This window comes from Trachurus japonicus, chromosome 6 (assembly GCF_045865225.1).
Source record: "Trachurus japonicus isolate A0001 chromosome 6, Traja_1.0".
NCBI classification, from domain to species: domain Eukaryota; kingdom Metazoa; phylum Chordata; class Actinopteri; order Carangiformes; family Carangidae; genus Trachurus; species Trachurus japonicus.
Genome location: NC_140912.1, coordinates 10941995 through 10967433, shown reverse-complemented (window position 1 = coordinate 10967433; position 25439 = coordinate 10941995). Strand labels below are relative to the sequence as shown.

Sequence of the window (25439 nt, the reverse complement as noted above, 5' to 3'; positions counted from 1 at the left end):
AGCCTGTTATTACACAGTAGGGCTAAATATGTTAGGCCCAGACATGCACCGTGATTAAATGTGTCTGCATAGCCACTGATGGCTTTTTTATGATTGCGCATGATGCATGATGCTCTTCGCTCATTATGAAAATGGCTGTGTGCCGTGTCTGACCTTCTCTACGATTGCCTGCAACAGTATCCCCCACAGAGCGACAGACAGACGGGCTCATGGTCCCCCACCGCCCAGGCAGTAATGGGATTAAGATCTATTGGCTAATGAGCCCTCAGCCTTTTAATAGAATTTCTGCAGCAGATTAACCGTTGATCAAATGTCCCGCAGATTAGGGCCTTATCTATTTAAAAATTATCCGCATTTGTCTGACTCCAAATGCAGGTTTGCTAAAAAAAAAATAAAAAAAAAAACCTAAAGCATAATTTTTTTCCCTGTTTTCCACATTGGTCAGGTTCAGCTCTCTCGCTCCCTTTTGCAGTGGCAGACTTTAAAGCGCTCATTTCACTAATTGCATTAGTTTGGTGAGAGCAGAGCACCTCATTTTACCCCCTTAGGACAGCAAAGCTGGGTTAAAAGGACACTGCTTAAAAATCATGAGTCTACAGCAAATGCTATAACTAGCCTATCTTTGAAAATTAATATACATTCTCCCCACTGCTGAAGAGAAATATCCAATGCTCTTTGTTGCCTGTGAATTTCAGTGCGATAAAAGCACAGAGATGCTTTAAAGGGGGGTGGGGGGTGGGGGGGTCTTGCCACTATTGACTGAATTAGTTTGAATCATCCTTTTCTCCCCAATAAGGTTGTATGGAAATGTTCAAAGTACAACTGAGCAGTTTAGATACTATTTATAACAGACACTGATGGTGAAGTAAGTCTAAAAATATGCAAATGGGTTATTTTCAGCCAGTTTCATTCAGGCGTTTTAAAAGCTCGACTGTCGGGCTGTAACAACAGCGGGTTACACCCTCAACAAAAGATCTGTCGCTCTCCTCTTTTATCTCAGCCAAACCTGTCAGCTACAATTACCGCACGACGCTTCTCAGCCCCGCTGTCAAATCAACTTTTTAAAGTGCTGCTGCGTTTTAGGACGGTGAAAGTCACCGTTGTCGCAACTCTCGGACTCGACGATGACTGAACGTGTGAGGTATACAGCAGAGCTACGACACGCTCGCACACGTCTCCCTCCTCTCTTTTATCATCGGGCGTAAATGATAATGGAAGATCATTGTAATTAAATCATCAGCAATGACAATCAGACAAGGGCGCCGCCTGAAAGCTCTGAATCATGAGGCATTTGCTTTTGTTGAATCATGGATGGTGGATGGCGCAGTATTTTCTCTTGTTAAACCCTGTCTTTCCTCTCTCTGCTCTTGGGAAGAAAGAAAAAAGACTACACAAACAAAATTTTAAAAAAGGCTTTGTGTCTCCACCGCTTCGAGAGGTCGAGGCCACGGAATAACAGTTATTTTGGAGTTACCTCGGTGACTGAGAGACTGACAGAGAAATACCTACGCACAGAGAGGAGGATGAAGATGAGGAGAATGGGCTTGTTAGAGAAAAAAGAGGAGGTGGAGGAGACAAAGAGGAGTAAAAGGAATAAGCAGGGAGAGGGGGAGTAACAGGCGAAGGAGGAGAAAGAGAGACGATGGAAGGACGCTACTGCTCGTTTCCTGAGAGCCGGAGACAAGAGCTCTATTAAGGAAGTCAGGAGCAGGCCGACGGTCTTTCCTCTGCTCTCCTGGGCTTGTATGCTGCTCTGACACCAGCCCCCCCCCCCCCCCCCTCTCTCTCTCTCCCCTCTCTTTCTTTATCCTCTGCCGTCACCTTTCCATGTATTCCTCTTTCACTTCACCTGTCTGTCTGCGTCTTAAAGCTGAGGCAAAAACAGGGCTGCCCTCTTCATCACCTCCCTTCATCCCTGCAGTTTGCTCTCCCTGAGCAGAAAAAGGAAGAGGATAGAGTTCAGTCTTCCCTGCCCTCTGCTTCTTCATCCCTCCCTTTTATCGTCCCCGTTTCCCTCCACCTCTTAACATGGCCCTTGTTGCCTATTCTGATCCTTGACAGGTACACTTCTGTGCTTTGACCCCTTCCTACGTTCATTCCCTTCCTTCCTTCCTCTCTTTCCTTCCTGCACTGTCACTTCCCTCCCCGTATCTTCTCTCTACTCTGACTGACAGACGGCCCCCAGGGGTTTGGATACAGTTCTGCTGCGTTGCATCACTCAGTGCAGAACCAGCTCCTGCTGCCACACGTACATTCACCCGTACGGTAATCTCATTCAGACTGGTTTCCAATTCCACTGGGGTCTACGTGATAACCCTGATATAGGCTTCAGGAGGAATTATTCAGAAACATCTCTGGATCTCAACTGAACCTTTTCCTCCTGCTCCCGAGTCACATGTGAGAACTGTATAAGTGGATTTCTTGAAATGAGCAGACTTTGTCATGTCAGATCACATTCACGGCGATCCCTGAGAACAGACCGCACAGCGTTCAGGTCGATGATAGCGTGCATACAGAGCAGTTATTGACATGTGCACGACACAGCGATACGGAGAGACATGGACAGCGGATCGGTGCTCTTTTATGTACAGTAAAGTGTAATTGAGTGATTGTCGCTGCTCCTCAGTCTTCATTAAGAGAAGAGGCAAACTCAAATAATCAATCAATCATCATGAAACCTGGGGCAAATTGAGTTACACACGCGGTTCCTGAAGATGAAACAGACACTGAAACACAAATCCATATCTGCGAGCACTTGAGTGGGAGAGTGGATGAGTAATCATGGAAAATTGGAAACAAACCTCGTGAACAACCGGTAGCTGTGAGTGCACACAGAATGCAATCACTGAGTATTACACTACAGTATGTATTTTTAACCCCTTCAACCTCCCTCTCATTGAACCACTGATACAGTATTTGGGAGCTACTTATTTATTTACTTTGATTATTTATTTAGCCTATACTTTTTAGACACAAAGTTGTCTTTTGCATATTTCTATGCTACATCTCTGTTTATCAATCTGCTGTGTTTAAAGGAGACATATGATGCCCCCTTTCCACAAATTAAAATAGTTCCCAGGTGTCTTAAAGACATTTACTTACTGTTGGTCAAAATATTCCAAGGATCAAACATCACAGCTCTTTTCATCCTCTCAAAACAGCCCTGTTCAGAACGGCTGGTTTCAGAGCCTGTCCCTTTAAATGCAAATGAAACACAGTTTGCCCTGCCCCACCCCTTCTACAGGTCCCAGGTAGGGGTGGTATTATGCAAATTTGAGTCCTAGTTACATCACTGGAAGACAACTGAGGGAACAGCTCGTAAAACCACATGGATTTCAACCTAGGGAGCCTGCACATTACAGATTTTCTTGTCAATTCTCACATTTGGGGGCTGGAAGGCAAGACAAACACCCAAATAAATGTTAAAGCCTTCAAAAAGTGATATTTCCATAATATGTCCCCTTTAAAGCTCTTTTATGTTGTATGTGCTGTGTTGTTTTGACTGAGTATTATATGTCTTTTTTTATGAGGCCAAAGATGAATTCCCACAACAGTGGACAATAAAGATTTTCAATTCAATTTGATTTTCAATTCAATCAATTACCTATAACTGTAAGATTCATCCAAGCTTTTAAAGTACAAGTGAAATCAAAAATTTGTCAGCTGCTCTCTCTGGTTAAAAGAAGTGAATTTGAGGATGATTGTTTTGAGAAATGCTTTTTTTAGCATCTAAATGGGAGGACGGATGCATCATCAGCCAGTGGAGACTGAGACACAATGCAGCTTAATCTGGTAAAGGCTATACCCACTGTGACATCTGAAGCACTATTTTTATATCATCAATTACAAAATTAATAGAAAACGAGTCGCTCGTTGTGGCAAACCCACAGAGACACATCACCCAACGCTGCAGTTTTCCTCAGCTCTGTGAAGTATTTCAGTGTCCTTCAGCTCAGTGGCTCGGGTTTTCTAGCCCACAATTTCTCTGTATTGGTTCGCTCTCTCCCCTCTCTTCATTTTCTTATCAACCTCCTCTCCAACCACAGCAGACAGCTGTTCTCAGCGAGAAAGCTAATATTTGTTTCTGAGGAGGTGATAGAAACACAGAGTTAGAGGAGTGGAACAAATGCACTTGCAATCACCAGAAACACAACAAATGAATGACAATATAACCCAGTGTCTCACAGATGTGTAAATATGCAACTTGTTGACTGTGCTAACTTGACAATCTTGCTCCAAGTAGCCACAACATCAGTTAGAAACAACATTTCTGTCAGGACCACTATGTCAAAATAATAATAATTTACTTGCACAAGTTTTATTTGGCGGTATGGTACTGTTCTGGGACCCCTGCTCTTCCACGCGCTTGCGTGGAAAGCCTGAGGCAGGAAGAGCACCTCCCTGCCCTTCACGAGCCATCATGAACGGCATAAGCAGGGAGCGCAGCAGCCAAGAAAACCCAGACAGAGCAGAGCAACCAACATGAATACAATGACAGGAGGAGCTGGGGTGGAGGTGGGTTGCAAAAAAGCCGGCAGAGGAAGCAGCAGCAGCAAGGGAGGTGACGTCGGGCTAGAGCAGTTTAAATAGCGCGCTCTGAATGCAGTTCCCCAATAGGAAGCAGCCACGGAGAGTCAGCTGAGCCATCAGCTGATCTGCACCGGTGAAGACAGCTACGCTGTGCTGATTAGAGCTTGACATCATGGCCTGCCAGAACTAACGCTACACTTGATTTAGTAGCTAAAATGACTCCAGTTGATATTTGCTGTTACGTTTTTAATGTGCTATATGGCTAATTTCTCAAACTGAAGATAGTTGTTTGGTTGCTCGTACGGCAAGCTGAGGTGCAACATTCGATAGGTATAATTCTTTATTTCAGACACATAGTCCATATGACAATTAAGAAAATTAAAATACAGAAAAAGAATGGGCAATTACGAGAAAGGGTCACGCTAACATGCCAGTGCATTTGAAGCCTGGATGTGAGCTGATTATGGTCGTTATGATGGTATTTTCAGACATATGTGCATCTCAATAAATTAGAATGTCATGGAGAAGTTTATTCACGTCAGTAATTCAATTCAAAAAGTGAAACTAATACATTATATGGATCCAGGACCATTACACAGAATGAAACATTTTATGTCTTTATTTATTTACTTTCTTTTAATTGTAATTATGTCTTACATTTAATGAAGACCTAAAATTCAGTATCTCAAAAATGTGAACATTACAAAAGACCAATTAAAAAAAGCATTTTTAATATGGAAATGTTGGCCTTTTGAAACGTATGTCCATCTATATGCACTCTGCATTGACTTTTCCATGACATTCTGCATGTGTGTGAGACCTTAGCTAGAAAGCTAATGCGGGTTGTCAAAATCTCTTTTGTGTGCAGTAGGCTGCTACACCATAAATACATTAGAGTCAGTTGAGTTCCATCATGAAAACATCATCTTTCACTTTTGGGCACTGATGTCTCCTCAGAGTAGAGCAGAGGACGTGTTAGAAAAAAAAACAGATCTGTAAGTTGCAGCAGTTTAAATTCCCCCGGCCTCTGAGGCAATGGAGCTGACCAGTGCCCAGCGCAGCTCACTGCACTGCAGCAGCTACAGCAGCTACAGCAGCAAAGCTATCCCTGGGAGATGTGTCATTTAGGTAGAAGCAGCAGGTTGCGCTCAGCTAAACGCCAGTCCCAGCCATTAGCAGGGCCTAATTAAGACACACTAATTATGGGTGATGGAGTGAGTGCTTTGTAAGGCCGTCTCTAAATAAATAATGAATACATAATCATTGTGCTTAAACAAGCCGCTTGAGCTTAAACAGTCACAGCCCCCCCAGGCCTTGTGGGTAAATCGTGGAGCAAAGGAGGGAAGAGGAGGAGAGCTGCAGCGATGCATCATGGGAGCTGTCAAGGGGTGAAAAAATTAATATGGTTTTAAATATTCACTACCTGTGCCTGAGTGTCGGGTGGGAGGTGCCCTGGGGGAGACTTCAACTGTGCTGAGGTTGTGAAGTTTTTTCCTTTTTTTTCTTGCCAACTTTTGTATAAGACACACTTGCTATTTAAAATTACACAAGAGCAAAGCATTAACAACTGATAGCAACTCTCCTGGACATTTTTAGTCCAACATGCACAGGCCTATAAAGCCCCTGTCCCTCTGTTAATCCTTATTTATTTCTGTTTGCTATTTATCCCCCTGGCTGTATGGCCCTGGCTGCTTGTTTACTGGTCTGTCTCTACTTTTATCTTTTTTTGTTTTGTTTTGTTGTTTTTGTCTGCCCTCTGAGTTTTTTTTTTGTCTGTCTGGTGTGTCTTTCTGTCTAAAACTGACAAGCTTCCTGGAGCTCGACATCAATGTAAATGAGGTCTGAGGGAACAAATTGTTTGTCTGGCCCCGTTCTGCTCTCTGTCCTAGTCAATATGCCAGCGTGACCTCAGGGCTTAACACTCCTCTCCTCTCACTGCCTTCAAAGTTTCTTCATGAACTCACTGGCCATCCACTTGTCTCCTCCAATCCTCCACTTCCTCCTCCTCCTCTTCAATGCTATTTTTCCTCTTCCATTTTTATACCTCATTATAAATCACCACCTTTTAGCTTCCTTTTTCTCCCCATCCCCTTTCTCCTCTCCTATCTCCTCGCATCTGCTGTTACCAAGTAATTAAAAATCCTATTCTTTCTGCACTTCTCCCCTGTCTTTGTCCATATACTGCACATTCTTCCTGTCCCTTCTCTTTCATCTATCCACATAACTTAGGAAAGGGTATAAAAACTTATTGAATATTTCATTGGGGAAACAAAGAATATTGAAGCTCTGATGAAAAAGGCGCCATTTCGTTCGCATAAACATAAACGTTCTCCTCCTTAGATCACGTCTCTTTTATGAGAGCATCAATTGGGAAGACAAAATGTGCTGGTAAATGATCTCGACTTGAGAAAATGAGAGTTTTGCCTACTGATAAAACATCAATTTACTGTGTAGGTGTAATGCACAAGGACTCCCCGATGGCGCTCTTGAACATAACCCTCCAGCAGTGTGTAGGAGTCACAAATTTGAATTGCATCATTAACACCAAACAAAAAAAATCTTTCATTTCTCTCTACTTGTCCTTAAAGAACATTGTTGACGCTAAACTACCCCGTGTAAGAGTCTTCACCGCTGATTAAAAATGCTTGACGGGACTTCGGACTGCAGATGAATTAAAAAGATGAAAGTGAGAGGTGTCCATCCACAACATCTGATCAAATCCTCTTCCCCCTCCAGCAGCCCACTGCATCCTTTGAGAAGCTAGCAAGGGGCCGGCCAAGGACAGCAGAGATGGCCATTAGATACAGAACCGACAGCATAGTGACAGAAAATTTTAACTAGTGGCCCGGCATCCTAATAAGCTTATAGGGGCTTGAAAGGAGAAGATAATGAGCTGAAAATAAAGGATACAATACAATGGCTACCTACCCATTCATCTCACAGGAACAGTTCAGCAATTCAGTCAATAAACATGCATCTGAGACCCAAACAGGAGAGAGGATGTTCACAGACGTTATGTCCAATTATTTTGTGCAAGGACTAAGAGCTGGTGAAAATGTTTTAACAGCCCCAGGCCCTGTTTCCTTGGAGCTTCTAAGAGTTAAGATGATACTAATGCCTGTGTTAGAATTCTTCTTAGTTACATGCAAAAAGTATTATCAGTAAAGATGCTGTTCAACTTCTGTCAGACAAAGCTGCAGCATTGTTCATTTGGCAGCGTATGGATTTGTTTAGTATATTTAACAGTTTAGTCTTTTATAGTGTGTTGAGTGAGGTTATTTAGGTGCAAACACTGTATAAACAAACAACCCTATAGGCCACAACAGGGGAAGAGGTAATTACGCAGGATAAGAAGAATTTCTTGAACCTCCTAGTCAAGGAAACATTCATGAAATCGTTGCTGCTCTCTTATTCATCAGATATGCAGAAGCTTCCAAGATGAGGACGGCATTTTGATGGACAGAGTTGTTATATACAATACAATAAAAACAACTCTACTCTTATTTTTCAGTGCAGCCTTGAAGGAGATGTTTTTTTTGCTCACATACTGTAGCCTATGCTTTCAATATTATATTAATCTTGCCTTGCTGAAGAGCCACTTTTCCTGATGTTGTGTTTTCCACTTTAAATTACCTCTTTCCTGTGCATTAGTTGCCTATGTTTTTCTTTTAGCTGACCATTCAATTTGAAGCAGTTTGGGTTTAAGTGCAATATGTAGCAGCTCATTTGTTTGAAGCACACATTCCCCAAGAAGCATTTATTATAGAAAATACTGCAGGCTGGAAGATCTGATTGTTGGCTTTAAAGCTTTGCTTTTGTCATCTACTCAATAATTATCTGTTTTCTCATGTGCAATTTTTCCTTACTGTGTCTTCGATATGTGTTCTGTTTCATTTAAGGACAGTAGAGTTACTGTCTTAACATGAAATATGATACTGCCTCAAACATGTATCAGGTATTGGAGAGGATGCAAATCTATGCACCAGTCTGATAGCGGCTGATTTATTAATTTCATTATCAGTTTTATAGCCTACACAGTTGATCTGTGCAGCCACTGGAAGCTAATGTGACTGTAGCTGACTGTTAGCAAAATGTCAGCAATTACTAACATTGAGTTCAGCAGTGACAAGGCAACACTTAGGCTACGCAATGTGAGACTTGAATTTTAAGATGGGGCACTATTAAGACAGTTAGGAACTGCAAGTTATGACTGTATGACGATGAAATTAGATAATGAAAAAAATATTATATGACATTTGTGGATTTGTTAATGATTTACGAAGGGTCCCTCCCTGAAAGCTGATGCTTTTCAAATAACAATGACAGCAATATTACACCCATACAGGGTTAGAGGTTTAAAAAAAAACTGAATTGCATTGGACCAATTATTAGTCTTAAAGGGATAGTTCAATGTTTTGGCAAATGGCCATAATCCCCGTTACCTTTAATTGTCAGTGCAAGCTATTTTTAGAACGGTGAAGCAGAGCAGCGAGCTGCTTAGAGCTACGCTACGGAGGCTAATGGAATTTCTGGGTTTCCCTCATCAAACTCATCAAATACACAATCCAACAACTCCAAAACGCTCTAGTTGTGACCTGCACATTCACCACGCTATGAGATAATAACGGAACGTTACGAGACAGAGTTGTCGAGGCAAATGCAGAGACTGCTTGCAGAAAAACTGTCCCCGACAGGAACGCGGTTTTGCATGAATTTACCTCGAAAACAACTCAGTCTCATAACATTCCATCTAAAAATAGCATGCACCGACAATTAAAGGTAACGAACCTACACCTAAAACTATAGGGATTATGGCAATGGGCCAATTTGCCAAAATGTTGAACTATCCCTTTAAACGATACACAAGTTCCAGTGCTGAAATCAAGAGAGGGAACAAACATCAGAGAGATTAACCAATACCTATCACTAAAACCAATTTAAGCTGGAAACAAGGCAGCCAGGACTTTGTTATATAAGTAACTCTGTTCCTCTGCATATCGCAAATGTTGATGTTACGAGAAATAAATTATTCTGCAGCACAGACTGAAAATAAAACTAAACGGAGTCACAGCAGCTGCATTTTTATGTTCTTGTACTTCAGCAAGACACAGTGCAAGTTGGTTTTAGCACATCACACAGCATCAGTCGCAGGCCAGTGACCGATCACGACATAATGACCTCCTAATTCTTTCAAGTGCGCTTATTGGTATTGAATAACAGTCATTTAGTTTGAACTCCATACAGCGTCATGGCTATTATTGCACATTTTCTTCCTCAGTCTCTGAATGCTCTGGAAGAAAATGGAGGTCTATGTTGATGAAAAATAAACAGAATATTACAACACTTACCCATCTCTCACCCAGGCCATACAGTATATGGAATAACGCTAGCCTGGGGCTACGACATTGACTGTGCTGCATGTTCAGGACACACATTACATGGCTGGCCCTGCGTACATTTATATCCATGACTGAAGTGCATGTGCCCTGCCGCAGCTGTATCCTGCATAATTCATGATGTGTCAGAGTTCTCCACTAGCTGGTGTCTGTCTGTCAGCACGGCATGTCCCCTGTCCCTCCCCATCCATTCCCCCTGAATGGTAATGACAAGTAAGCAAGCACACACACACATAGAGCCACAAAAAGACCAAAATACCAACAGCCACAGACACACAGAGACGGTAAACGCATTAACACATTAACACGCATCCACGTACTTGTACAATTACACACAAATATAAACAAAATATTACATGTACGTACACCTCAGTACACGGAGAAACTTAAATGGGACGTCAAGTTGACAATCCGCAAACTGTTCCAGTCCTCTCACATGCAGACGTATACGTGTGTGTGTGTGTGTGTGTGTTTGTGTGTGTGAGTTCTCGGAGGTGCACGCGCATAAGCCGCGCTCGCCTTGAAGAGCTGCTGTTGGGTGTCTTATGACAGGCCGTCAGTCTGCCGCTGCAGCAGCAGAAGTGCTGGAGTCCCTTGGGAGGCCTCTAAAAGCTCACAGGGTTCTGGGGGTGGGGGAGCCCAGACTTAGTGAAAGCTTTTCCATGTTCATCCACCCAGCTCTGCTTCTCCTCCTCCTCCTCCTCCTCCTCCTGCAGCACCGACTCCAACCAGCCTCATTCCGCATCCAAATGCAGAGGAAACTCACTAACCCCAGCCCTCGAACCACTCATCTCTCTCCTTCCATTTCCCATTCCATCGCTGCATCTGTCATTTTTTTTTTAACCAACATCTCTGTATCTTCCTTTCCACTTCATCTCCTCTCAACCCCCCCACCCCCCTTCTCTCTTCCCAGCCGTTATCTCTCTTTCCTCTCTCTCTTCGAATTTGGAAACTGTCACTCTTCCCATACATCTCCATCTTCCCCAAGCCGTCGTGTCTCCCCTCCTTCCTTCCCCGTCCTTCCCGTCCTGCCCCACCTCCCCCATGCCAGAGCACCATGTCCAACACTACATTAACCTCTATACATCTTTGTGAGCTTCTCATGTAGACACCTCCCTCACTGGGAGCTCCTGTCACAGGGAGGAAACAGTGAGATGGGCCTCCCCTTCGCACTGAGTGACTGGTGAAGTCTCTAAACAGTGTCAGAGGTTTTTGTCCTGTAGCGAGGGACCCTGACGGTGGTCCTGCACTAACAAAAACCACAAGGAGAAAAAAAAAAAACTATGCACACAAGGATGCTAGCTGTCACAGAGCTGACTGGGATGAGATGGAGAGGGATTGTGGGAGGAAGGAGAGAGAGAGAGACATGCACACAGTAACAACAGCTGTGGTGACAAACATCGTGTCGCCTGAGGCATGGGGAGCGTGCAGGATTTTTGGCGTGCATGTGAGCACTGGGTTGTGTTTGCGTCCCCGAACCTCGAATTCTAATCAGACTGAATGAAAAAGCGAGAGAGCCTAAAAACAGACTGATCCCCAACCAGTCGTCCTCGGCTTCCCCTCGTAGTGTGATTAAGAAACAGACAACTGTATTTACGCTAACAATTGTATTTTCAGTCACATCCTTCACGTTCACTTAACCCAAACTAGAATAAAGCATACTTCCTCACTTAGATGTCATGGTCTCTATCCATTGACATTGTTTTGGTTTCACTTCTTCAAATTCAAGATATCTGTCTCCATCTTAATACAATGGAGGTATTCTAAGCTCTAACCAGGAGACACAAAGCTTCATTTAGCATAGGGAGTATGAGAGTGAATCGTCTGGCCTTGTTGAGTCAAACAGTCAACTCTGAATCGTAGAAATTAAAGGAGACATATTATGCCCATTGTCCACAAATTAAAATAGTTCCCATGTGTCTTAAAGACATGTCTGTGACATGCTTTGGTCAAAATACCCCAAGGATCACAGAACTCAAAACAGCCCTGTTCAGAACGGTTGGTTCAGTGCCTGTCCCTTTAAATGCAAATGAGCCACTGGCCACCCCGCCCTGCCCCCTCGGTAGTCACAGGTAGGGGTGGTATTATGCAAATTCAAAAACTAATGACATTATTTGACAACTGAGGGAACAGCTCGTAAAACCACATGGATTTTAAACTCAGGAGTCACATTACAGATTTTTTTGAGCAATTCTCACATTTGGGGGCTGGCAAGTTAAACACCCAAATACATGTTAAAGAGCCTTCAAAAAGTGATATTCCCATATTATGTCCCCACAACGCATCTTGTTTATTGAAATTGCAGAAATGACTGTGGGCATCACATACAATATGTGATTCCCCTGTGTTTAATTGGAGTCTGGACAAATAAAAACAAGCCGATGCTAAAGGGCATTTCTGGCATGTATTTACTGGTACAACAGACCTCTTCATTTTTATTATCTGATGCTACGTTCATTACGGTTTGAGTAAAGGTGGATTGAGGGGGCTGTGAAAATTCTCATGTATGTAATTGAAGGTTGTACTTAATTCACTGCTCTGACACTGTGTCACTGATACTCCTTTTTAATCATGTAGCCATTATAAGACAGGACATATAGGATACTGGATGATCGGTTTTCATTAGTCTATAATCACCAGAAACTAAGAATCACTGTGTCACCGTAAGCTCTGAATGAGCCAGGAAATGGACAAACCATCAGACAGGGCCTAGATCCAATACACACTGCTCCTTTCTGTACCATAACAAACCAGAGCTCTTAGGGAATGCACTCCCTATTTACTGTGAGCATACGTATATTCACCATTTAAGAACAAAAACCTTCATGTAAGCTTGATATGATTGATGGGATGAAAAAATGTCAGTGTGGGGAAAAAAACAAAAAACAACTTTGTCTATTACAAATACATGTTTCCAACAAAACAAATGTATTTGTAGATCTGTACTTTCGGGGTACGGAGCAATGAAAAGAATTACCCTGGACAAAACTTTGGGAGCGGAGCTATTGTGAGAATTCTCCTTTGATGGACTATTCTATTCTGTTTTTTTTTTTTTAAAGAGATGCAGAACACTCACAAAGGAAAGCATTTTGGAAAAGGAAGACAGAAAGAAGAAGGCGGGATCTAAAACCGTATTGAAGGTAATGAAATGTGTGATTGCCTGGATTGTGGCATTACTAAGGGACCAGGTCCTCAGAAGCCTTTTTCTACTGCAAAATGGGGAGGAGGATAAGTCATTACAGCTTAGGTGTGTTAACACTTTCTCTGTAGCTCTGTCTTACTCCTTCAAACACACACACACACACACACAAACACACACATTCACTCTCTCTCCTTCCTCAGCATCTCAGTGCAGTACCATGAGGAAATTCATTTACTTTAAGACAGGCAGTAAAAAGGACGCCTCGTAAAAAAAAAAAGGTCCTTTATGTGCAATCAATACCGAGAGGCAGAGAGGCTCAGTTTGCTTCGCTCAAACACAAGCGCACACACTGAGAACTGTGATGACTTGACTTTCTATTAGCTCGGCAGCTTGTCTCCTGAAGGACACTCCACGGAGGGTTGAAGCAGGTTATGGCAAAGGGTGCTGCTGCTGAAATACAGTCTTTCTTGGTTGCCTTAAATCACCAGCACCGTAGGAGTAAACACACTGAGCTGGACCTGAAGTCTTATCATAATAATATGGTAGCTGATATATTTCCATGCATAAGAGCAAGTGGTAATATAGTCACTGCTATAAACACAAGCTGACTTAATACTTGGTTAAGCTCTCATGGCCTATCGGATATTGTGCATCAGGAGTTTGTGCAGTCGTAATTCGGATGTGGCATGGAGCCTGTGAGGAGGAATGCCACGCTGATTAATATGGGCTGTGATATGGGGTAATTCCCATACTGCTGCAACTGCAGTTCAAATCCTCCATCGGGCCATTGGAAGAGGTACAAGCTCATTATTCACCATGGAGCACAGGCCTACACAGTGTGACGCAGGCACGGACACACACTCACACAGCCACAAACACAATCAAACGCTCACACAGCTAATACGGCAGAGTGCGAAGCTCTGAGAACGTCTCGGCATTTACAGATCAGCTGTTTCGGTGAGGTCAGAGCAAAGACAGCCCCACAAAGTGAGAATAATCACCGTCTTTTTTAAATCAAGAGCCCAGATGTGCCAGGATAACTAACAACTCTCCTCCTCTTTCCTATTTGTCCTTCTCCTGCTGGATCTGAAGAACGTAAAACAACCCCCTCACTTGACGTCACCTCATCTCACTGCTTCTCGTCCCTTCTTAAACATTCAGTCAAAAGTGCTCCTTGAGCTATTTTTGCAGAGAGAAACGTAGGAGGGAGACTAAAATTAACTCTTACCTGTCTCGCATCTCTTCCCAGTAAATCCCTGCTGGCAAACACAGTTGTTTGGTGAGACGCACGTCCCCCCATTCTGGCACAATCCATCACACATAGCTAGAGGTAGACCAGAGGAGAAGAGCCATTTCTCACTGAGATTAACGAGCATTAACTATGTAATTAGACCAGCAGCAGCATATGTATTTGCATACAGAATAAGAGCTAATTTTGTGATGTGATTCATTACAGGACTCGCACAAAATTATTATGCGTGATTAATGTATCTCTCCCTGGTTAATTCAAAAATGTTCATTATCCATTGGCAGACTGTTAGTTAATGTGTCGCCAAAACACAGAAAAGTCACTGAGGTTGACAGAATGCAATGGAAGTAAATGTAAAAAGACAAAAAAAGTAATTTTGCTCAGAACAGAGAATTGAAGCAAAACAGGCAAATATATCCTGACTTCTACTTGTCTCTGAAATTTCACATAATGCTAAACAACCCAGAATAACCCTAATGACTTCCCAATACCACCACAATGAGCTGATTATCTGATTAATCGATTGGTCGACTGACAGAATAATAATTGGTACCTGTTGTAATAATTTATTAATCCTAAATCAATTTTAGTAGAATCAGTTTCATAGGCTCCTCATCTTATTCAATGGAAAACAGAATAATCTTTGTTAGAGGTTAGAGTAACTATTTGATGGCATCACCTTAGCCTTCATTAAACTTTCATGTGGGCTATTTTCTAATATTCTTTTAGATTTAGCGACTTATCTGGAAAATAATTAGAAGATTAATTGATAATGAAAATATGACTTTGTTCTCACAGCAGCAGTTAATTCAATTTTAGAGTGCTGCTCCCGAGCCACATGAGACACTGTAAAACTGTTTTCACAGGATTTGTTATAGCCCCCGTGACGAGTAAACGTATCTTTATGTGAAAAACCGATGCAGTCCCACTTTAAATAGATTTCTAATCAAGGGATTAATTACAAACAGAAAAGCAAACAGAGAGAAGCACCCATTAAACCGGGGCCACAGAAAGCTTTTCACTAGGTGCTGCCAAGAATACCAACACAATACAGTTTACATGGTGGTGATACATGTGAATATCCTTGAACTTTGATTTTTTATTTTCTTCATTATATCATTCTATTTTTTTATATAGATATCGCTGGATTAGTGAGGTTAAATCTTTACTTTGTGTGACTTGTTCATTTCTTATTTAACAGAGCAAACTGTTTATATACGTATAAGAGAGGATGTTCTGTTGGTGTTTACCACAAAACGTCAATACGGAACAACTTCTCTCATGAATAACAACTGCAAAATCTTCTGGGCGAATGATTTAAATTACCTGAAGGAGGAAGGGGTTCAAGTAATTTAAAGAAAGAAAACGTCTTCTTCTTGTCAGATTTTATTCGTACATCTACAAAAAAAAAACTCTGTGTACAATGTAATGTAAGGGGATAGTTTATGTCTGACAAATGTTTCACCACTGCAAATGTTATTTGTGGTGTGTTTAAAGTCCAAGTGGGCTGTGCACGTGACACACTAAACAGCAGCATAATAATAAAGTAATGCTCACCTTTGCAGACTGTTCCATTACCGGTGTAGCCAGGCTTACAGGAGCAGCTGTGTCCTCCAACCATGTTGAAGCACAAGGCATTCTCGTCGCAGTTGTGGAGTCCACTGAGGCACTCATCATGCTCTGCAGGAGGTAAAGCAAGGTTCATTCACTTGTAAAGGGCCTTTCAAAGAAGATTCAAACAACACCGTACAATATACAAACAGAATGAGACAGCAATTTTAAAGTGAGGCAAACATTACGAAACAAAGTGCATCTTAAACAAACAAGATCTTTTAAACTACTATACTGACTGTATATATATATATATATATATATATATATATATATATATAAAGAAGAGTTAAACAACACCGTACAATATACAAGCAGAGGAGATATCTACCTATATAAACAGCTAAACTGTAAAAACTTGGCCATAGGTTGTGGTACAATCAGAAGACTTGAGCCATCTCTGGTCTCATTTGAGCCATGTGGACACACTATCTATGTAAGCTTAGTAGGTGATTAGATGATTCCTAAAACCAATTCTAAAGTTATTGAGCTGCCATTGTAGAGACGGAAAGGAGAGGGAACAAGGATAGAGCCCTGAGGCACACCTCAAGTCAGTGGAGCCGATAATCAGCAGTATCTACAGAAAGACTCCTATCTGATGAATATAGAATAGAATAGAGGGGTCAATGGTGTAAAAGCAAGACAACACAGTACGCATGCATTTAAAGGAGCTCTGTAGTCATATACTGTATATGTGAAAAATATATTTAAATAGACAAGTGAAACAACAGCAACAGTTCACACATCAGATATGCTAATCAGCATACTGTCAAAAAATAAGACTTGATTAGAGAAAGCTGAATGTTTGTTTTCCTGGTAAATATGAGGAACGATCACTGCCAGCTGGTAGTTTGTTTAACTATGCTGAAATAAGATTTCAAACTCAGTCTGAGATTAAATGACTTGATCGTTACACAGCTGGGAATCTAGTAATAAGACATCAGTGACACACAGCCAACTGGAGGACAAGCCATTTCTATATCTCTCATCATGATCTGACATTGTCTTCAGTGTTTTGCTGTTATTTGTTCTTTGCTCTGCCTGACATGAGGCTGTAACAGTCTCACTGATGAATTTAAGCTTTTTAATAGATGAAAATAAACTCATTTATTCATTACTGAGGCGACATCTTGTGTTGTACTTTGCATCTATTAACCCTCGGCCTTTAGTTTGACTGTTGTAAATTGGCACAAATGCCCATTAAATACCAAAAGAGACGTTTTCTGTAAGTTTTGCACAGGCACTAACAGAATGGTCCTTTAGAGCCAGGACTCCCAAGCTCTCATCGCTGCTGCTGTGGAGTTAGTGATATGGTGAGTTATGAATCACTACAAGCTTGACTAATGGCCACAGCCCATGACGGCGCACTGTGTCCAACTGGCAAACAAATCTCTTCCCCTCTGTGTGGAGAATCTGGGGATAGGATGCAGACTGAGGAGCCCCCAATACAATGCAATAACAGCTCAGAGGACACACTGCTACATAATAATACAGCCACGACACCGCATGGACAAATAATACAAACTTTGTTAAGTTTTAACAGCTGTTGTATGAGAAAAATAGAGGGAAAAGTGTGACAACATTTTCACACTTACATAGTAAAATCAATATTTACTGCCAGAGAAACATCAGGTACTTAAGAAAATGATAATATTACATTTGAAGTGCACATATGCAGGGAAATTTAAGACATATTACTAATCCAGCTACTATGAACAATGCAAGGCCCTGCAGATATGTTAAAGGGATAATTCAACATTTTGGCAAATTGGCCCATTGGCATAATCCCTGTAGTGTTAGGAGTAGGTTTGTAACCTTTATTTGTTGGTGCAAGCTATTTTTGGAACGGCGGAGCAGAGCCGTGAGCTACTCAGGCCTACGCTATGGAAGCTAATGGAATTTCTTGGTTTCCCTCATCAAACTCATCAAATACACAATCAAACAACTCCAAAACACTCTCGTGGACAAGTTGTGACCTGCACATTCACCACACTATGAGATAATAACGGAACGTTATGAGACAGAGTTGTTTTCAAGGTAAATTCAGAGACTCTGTCTCATAACGTTCTGTTATTATCTCATAGCGTGCATGGCGAATGTCTCTGGCTCTGCTCCGCCGTTCTAAAAATAGCTTGCACCGACAATTAAAGGTAACAAACCTACTGCTAAAACTATAGGGATTATGGCAATGGGCCAATTTGCCAAAATGTTGAACTATCCCTTTGAAAAAAATAAAATCAAAGGTAGAGAGTGTGAGACAAGGTAAGATGTCAGTGTCCCTGACACTGTTGTATGTATATGAGCCATATGATGGAGACCACTTTAAGTATATTAGTACATGTTTAAAATGTCCACTCGTCATTATATAGCCCACATCTTGTGTTACCTTCGTAAGACATAAATATAATAGCTTGAATTTCATCATTTCATCCTTGATCAGTTTTTCTTCACTGAGGGAAACCAGCTCATAAATAAGCCTCTTTGGAAATTAAATGCTGTTAATGAGCCAATTTGAAGCTGCAGAGAATTTTCCTTATTTTTATGTTAAAATCGCACCCAGCGTTTCTACCTCATATTTTAGTGAAGGAGAAATGAGTTTGTGTGGTTTTTGATCTGTCTGGACACTGCTGGATCTCACTTCACTGATCTGACGTAACACTGTTTACCTCTCATCTCAATCAGCAGCTTCTAGCCTGAACCTCTTTTTGAGGTGGCCCTCTGTTTTTAGCTTTACTACTGTTGCATGTCTCACTTGCAAACCCACATTTTGCAGTAGTAATAAACGATTAACCTCCTTAACCATCAGACTGTGTTGACTTATCAAATCCTTTGGGCATTTTCCTCTGGGGCCTCCACCATGTTTGTTTACACAGAGAGATGTTTCTTAAGGGTTTCTTCTGAAGCCCAGCTGAAAACAAGCAACTCCAACTGCAAAGGCAATGGGAAACATCTGATGCCGGCTTTTTAAGACTTGAACTCAACTTTTTAAAGAATTACCTCTCCCTTGCGGTGCGAACAGGCACTTTAATGCACGCCCTTCATCTGCCCCTGAACACAAAGGCAGATCTTTATCCCTCCGAGACGCACAAAAGAAGAATACTTATCGCACTTTCAAAATCGAATTTCTAGCGATCCACATAAATATTGCTTTCTGATAAGCGCTTGCTTATTGAAAACTGCATCAGCTGCAGTGCAGGAAAACTTTCTGGACTTGTTTTAACCTTCTGTAGTTTCAAAGCTCTGCATCCAGTCATGCTACAAAAGGATGCAAAAACAGAAACCAATAAAAGATGGTCCATCCTTTGGCTACAGAGCTGTCTGTGTTTCAAAAACATTTAATTTAGTCAGACAGTTTTTTATTTTTTATTTTTAGTATTACCACATAATTCAAGTGCAGCCAAAACTTCTAGAGGCTCCAGGAAAGGTTGAGACAAAGACAAAGACTTCAGTGCTAATCTGGGAGCAACAGTTTGGGAATTTCTGGGCCTCACTGGTGGGGAATGGAAATATATTCATTTTTTCTTCGCTCTTCAGGCATTAGTCAGCTCTCTGAAGCCTTCCTCGCCGATGGAGATACAATATTTTTATGTAGTGCCTACTCATCAGCTATTTTTCCCACAACATGGAGCTTTTTAAATGCATGCAGTTATGAAAGACAGGGAGATGTGAGGACAGAGAGATGGCACCTGAAGAGTGAGAGGATCAGAAACCTGAATGCTTGTTGCAGGAGACCTGAGCCGCAACATCCATTTTCCTGCCATCATCCAATCCATTATATCTCCTGAACAGACCGTAGGCTCATCCAAATTGAAAGTGACATTGTGATGAGCTCCTCCACCAGGAGTATGATGTATGTGCATGTGTGTGTGTGAGATGGGTTGAAGGGCACTTTAGGAGGGCTCGCTACTCTGCTCTTTTATTGCTACTGCATCACACACACACACACGCACGCACACACACCTGCTGTTAGGCAGAATTAAAGTCCGCTCATAGGCATATAAAAACAGTAAAAAGGAACACAGGAGAGAGGAAAGAGAATACAGTGCGATTTATTTATTTATTTTTTTTCACTTTGTTTTTTCACCCAAGGTCACATCTGCCAGCCGTCAGTCTGAACAGACAGGACAGCGAAGCCACCAGGTGCTGTGTGTGTGTGTGTGTGGTGTGTCTGCATGTGTATGTGTGTGCAAAACACAGTGTGTATTGTTGCCTTGACCTTTGAGTTTAGCACTGGTTAGTTGTCATTTGGGTTATTTAGGAATTTAGGCTTCCTACACTCCTGCACTTAGTGTAAAAGACTCTAAATTGAATCACTCAGTCACTCAACTAAAACCTAAAACGTTGCGTGTTGTGTGTGTGTGTGTGTGTGCGTGCATGTGTGTGTTAGCATGAGCGAGGTATTTCCTGGCTGTGTGCTGCGGCTCAGCCTGCAGACAGATAAGCAATCAATTATGTACAGCCTGTCACCAGGGATCTCTCTGGAGCTGTCCGTCTCCTCTCCCGCTTTGACTCCCTCCGCCTTCTGCCAAAACAACACCAGCATCAGCAAAGTCTGACCTCAGACTAACTGTCCTCAAAAAACCGTAACCACGACAACTACTTCACAGTAACAGGCCTTTGAGAGGATCTTATGATAATGTACCTAATATCAGGGTTCCTACACATTTGACATTGACAAGTATATACATTGTTGTATATACTTTCGTACATTACATTTTATTTGCTATTTTGCTATCTATCTATCTATCTATCTATCTATCTATCTATCTATCTATCTATCTATCTATCTATCTATCTATCTATCTATCTGCTATCCACACTTTTTCCAGACCTTAATTACCAGACTTTTCTGAAATTTTTTTTTATATATATATATATATAATTTGTAACATTTGAGTAATTAAATGTATATCATGAAAAAAAAATACAATTAATCTTTTGTTTTTATTATTCTGAATGTGTGTGCCATTATGTCACCAAATAATTTCCAGGAGAATGCAGCTTGGTACAATAGCGCATACAAAATTATTAGCCCAAATAACTTCAGATAAGATCAAACCCAGATAAGTATTAAGATAAATATATTTCTATATAATAGTTTCCATTTTTCAGACCTGGAAAAGTACAAAATTAAATTCCACTCTATTCCATACTTGTGTAGGAACCCTGCTGTATAAGGTGAAACACAAATCCTCCAGAATGATAAAACAGGACGTAAAATGTAAAACCACTGACGACCAAATAGTAGCACATTATGGTACATGAAATTCTGATTATTTGTTTTCTTCTGCTTAGTTAAATCCAGTGTGACTCGTTTCATTATACTTTAAAATCTGCTTTAAACTGTTGATACATTTTCTCAAGGCACCAAAAGCTGATTATTAACACATTAAATTGGATTTATCCAGTTTATATAACAAGCAAAACTACTGCTTGAAAGAACAGCAGCCTTGAAGCATCTAGACTGAGTTTTTACTGTGGGAGCCAAAAGTTGCATCGCAGAGCTTCACAAATACAGAGCAGCACCGTTCGCTTTTACATCAACAGAAGTAAAAAAGTTTAAGTCCAAGTTGCAGAGTTCAAGCCGAATTCTTGGATATCATGAAAAAAGAGGCAAAAGCTGAGGTTAGAGCCCAAACACCCCCACATGTACCAGACCCTTTGAACCATCAGTTGAAGTCATCTTTTCTGATCTCCGTTGTTGACAAACCCCCTGCTCCACCTCTGGCCTCTGTCCATCTCTGCTTCCCCCCGTCCGTCCAGCCCTCCTTCCGCTCCTCGGCCTCAGGGGTCCGGGTCTGGTTATCACAGGATTAGGACGAAGGACACACACCCCGCGCACACACTTCGGGCACAAGCATGGGCGTACACCAAAGACACACACACACACACACCTCAGGACAGCCTTCTTTAATAACATTCAAAGGGAGAGCACAACCAATCCGCTACCTTTCATGGATTAGCTGCTAATCTCACAGAGCGAGGAGCACCTCGGGCACTTTGGGGAAAAGACGGAGAGTAGAGGGGATGAAAAGAGGAGGATTCTTGACCTTCAAGATCAAGGTAAAATACTAGTCAAAGAAAGGGGCAAAAGAAAGTTGTGGGGGTTGGGAGGGGGGCGGGGGGTTGTTTCTTTTGCTAAAGGCTCCACTGGATACGGAGCCTGAGTTGTGTCGGGACATTCGCTCGTACATATTTCATTTAAACAAGTACACAGAGTCTACATGTTCCAGTCTACCACCAGCTGGGATGTGAACCCGCAACCTCACTCTCCGCACGCGTGGGAGGGGGGGAGGAGGGGGGGGCCTCCATGTAAAAATGCCGACTTCTGTCTGAGCTAGCTGACCCCCTGACAAGCTGAGCAGAAATATAACCAGGGCTCCATGCTGTTTCACCCAGACTTAAATCTGCAGATCAGTCCTTTAATCCACTATTCTGCACATAAACACTGAGCCATGAAATGAACTACAGTCAACTTAATCCTCTTTACCAGGCAGGCCACTTCACATAAACCACAGTAATACATGTGGAAATATGGCTATCAATACCGGACAGTGCTCCTGCTGAGTTTGCTATTTTGTTAATTGGTGGAAGCCATTGAGGATAATAAAGACACTCGTATATCATGCAAATGTAGGATGTCAATAGCTAGTGAAAGGGGTGGGGGGGTTTAATGTTTCCTTCCACTGCTGTAATATTTCTTCTGTGGCCAACTTGGAGGGATCAGCACTCCCAGTGGACTCCTTTCAAACACAAGCAGATGTTCAATCGCTATTAATAAGCAACAGATTCCTGCAGCTAGCAGGTTAGCATCCTCCCATTTTTATTGTCAATTACTGCCACAGAGGTGACACTAAGCAATATGGAAAAAGGAAGAGGCACCCACTTGTGTACTCCAGCATTAATTATATTTTCCATTCAAGGTACCCTGAGTGTTATTGTTAAAGGCTGACACCTAATTTGGGCCATAATTCATCTCTCTCTCAGATTGGGCTAAGAGCTGAGATGTTCCCACCGAGGAGTCCGCAGGTACCGAGTTCTGTCAGAGCCGATAGTCCAGCAACTCAGTGGAAAGATTACAACAGTAATTTGACTGAAGCAGGGAAAAAGTCATTACATCAAGCCTCTGCATAAGCCTCGGTTTAATCACACAAATTGACTTTTATAAGGAGAAGCATAGCTGTGTATTCCACTACACTGACTTGAAGGCATTTTAATAGGAAGCTACATAAAATATAGCGACACAGTTTAATCCACTGGGTGTTGGGGGGTGGGGGTATTAATCTTCATTGTGAATCTAGGGAATGAGCACACAGTGGAAGAAAGACAAATGAGTAAAACAATAAAACTGGCCCCGCAGCTCAGAAGATTAGAGGAAACACAGTGAGTGAAATCACATAAGGTGCAGTGGCTGTCTGAAGACAATATGGAAAAAGGACTTAGTAAGCAGTGAGGTTTCTGTCTGTGTATAAATCACACCGGGCACAAGAAAAAGAGATGAATGTGCTTTGTTACTCCACTTAAATCACTGTTCCTCAATCTCTATTCTATACTTGATGTGGATTTCGGAGAGGCCTGTTCATAATCAGATACAAAGTCACAAATCCTTAACTTTGCTCTATTATTTCCTGATTTCCATTGACGAATGAAAAGAGACGCTCGGCAGGGGGGGCGGGGGAGCAGGAAATGGGAGTTTTCAAGCAGGTGCTCATCGTGTTGTCGAGTCTCACGGCTTTAATTCAAACAGCAATGGCACCGCAGGAAGGCTGCGGGCCTCAGCCGCGCGGCGTATGGCGCAGGCAGCAGCAGCAGCAGCGCCAGCCCCTTCACTCCGCCACCAGCTGAGTCAGTTTGCATTGGTGCAAATTGCTTTTTTTAATTACAGACACGGAGGAAAATGCAGCACGCCGCCGCCACCGCCGCCTCTTTCGGAGATGATTCACACACAGAGCTACTTAGCATCATGTCTCACAAGCTGCAAACAACTCATGAGGGGTGAGGCAGGATCCGCTGCTCGTCGCCGTGGAGTGACACTGTGTTCTTCTAGACGGACAGGGACATTTCATTACAGCAGGATTACTGACTCACATTTCACTTATGTCTTTTATTCTCTATGTTTGGTTGTGAATCTGGCAGACAGCCATGACTTTCAATAGACACACAGGTTGGCCTGGTGCTGAAGCCAGCAGCCTTGATCCCTGACATTAAAATGCATCTAAAGCACAAACTTTAGTTTTCTTCCTAGAAACACTGACATTTAATTTTACACTAAAGTTACAGTCTGACTTTGATTTGCTCCCATTAGGTTTCTGTGTAGATTTTTTGCTTACTTAGGTCTAATATTTGGAGAAGATTGGCCGTGGATGATATAGAAGAAAATTCCATCAGTTTCTGTCAATAGACATCAAGACATAAATCAAATCAAAACCAATATCTCTGTTCTGTTACAGATTCCCTTGAGCTTTGACTGTGAGAAGACCGAGATCCCCGACACACTGCAGTGGCTCAACAGGTACAGTTCTCGTCTATATGTGATCAGATAAAGTTCTGAGGACTGAAGCATAAATGAAGTGAGGATGAGGGATCGACAGAGATTTCTTGGTTCTTTCACAGTCAAGTTTTTGATCCAACGTGTCATGAGACTTTTGTGGAGAGCAACAACTTAAAAAAAAAAAAAATGATTCCCCTACCACAACTTATGGTTGGGAGAATTATCAAACACTTTACATCTGGAGAGATCATCTGAGATTCTACAATGAAGATAGAGGAGACACGTTTGATAAAACATGGGACCCAGTACTGAATTACGTTAAAAATGTGAGCCCACTGGCTATTGTGCAAACAAGAGTATGATCTTGTATATGTCTACCAACCTATTTATTTTACTTTTTTTTTCTGCTTTTATATTCTGCCTAGAGTAGATACTCATTTTATGACCATGAAATATCGTTGCTTGATGTGCTGTGTTCTTTCCTTTTTTCTTCTCTTCTCTTTTTCCTCTACTTATTTTTTCTCTCTCTTTTTTCTTTATTTTATATTATTTTTCATTTTTCTCTACATTGAAAATCAATAAACATATTTCTAAAAAAAAAAAAAAGTCAAGAAAATGTCCAATTATCATACTCAGAAGCTGGAAAAACTACCAAGAATTGTGTGATTTTCAGCAGCATTAGAAATATTGAAATATTCAGTCCAATCCAGTTTGCTGTTTAAAGGGATAGTTCAATTTTGGCAAATTCTCCTATTGCCATAGTCCCTATAGTGATAGTGGTACAGTAGGTGTTTTGGAGTTGTAGGATTGTGTATTTGATGAGTTTGATGAGGGACAGGGGAACTGTACCATTCACCTCCATTGTGTTATCTGAGCAGCTCACATCTCTGCACTGCGTATCTCAAAACAACATGCACTGATAATTAAAGGCAATGAACCTACTGCTATGACTATAGGGGTTATGGCAATAGGCGAATTTGCCAAAATGTGGAACTATCCCTTTAACCTTCTCTCCCTTAC

At 41.7% G+C, this 25439-nt stretch overlaps 1 protein-coding gene across 1 annotated transcript in view; it reads right to left on the bottom strand.

The window, feature by feature from the left end:
- nell2a (neural EGFL like 2a) overlaps positions 1 to 25439 on the bottom strand; it is a 93401-nt gene that overhangs the window by 14880 nt on the left and 53082 nt on the right. Inside the window, exons 14-15 of the mRNA XM_085778703.1 lie at positions 15875 to 15997; positions 14297 to 14392 (exon numbers count right to left, since the gene is read on the bottom strand). Coding sequence (XP_085634829.1) covers positions 14297 to 14392; positions 15875 to 15997 — 219 coding nt within the window. The remainder of the gene's footprint in view (positions 1 to 14296; positions 14393 to 15874; positions 15998 to 25439) is intronic.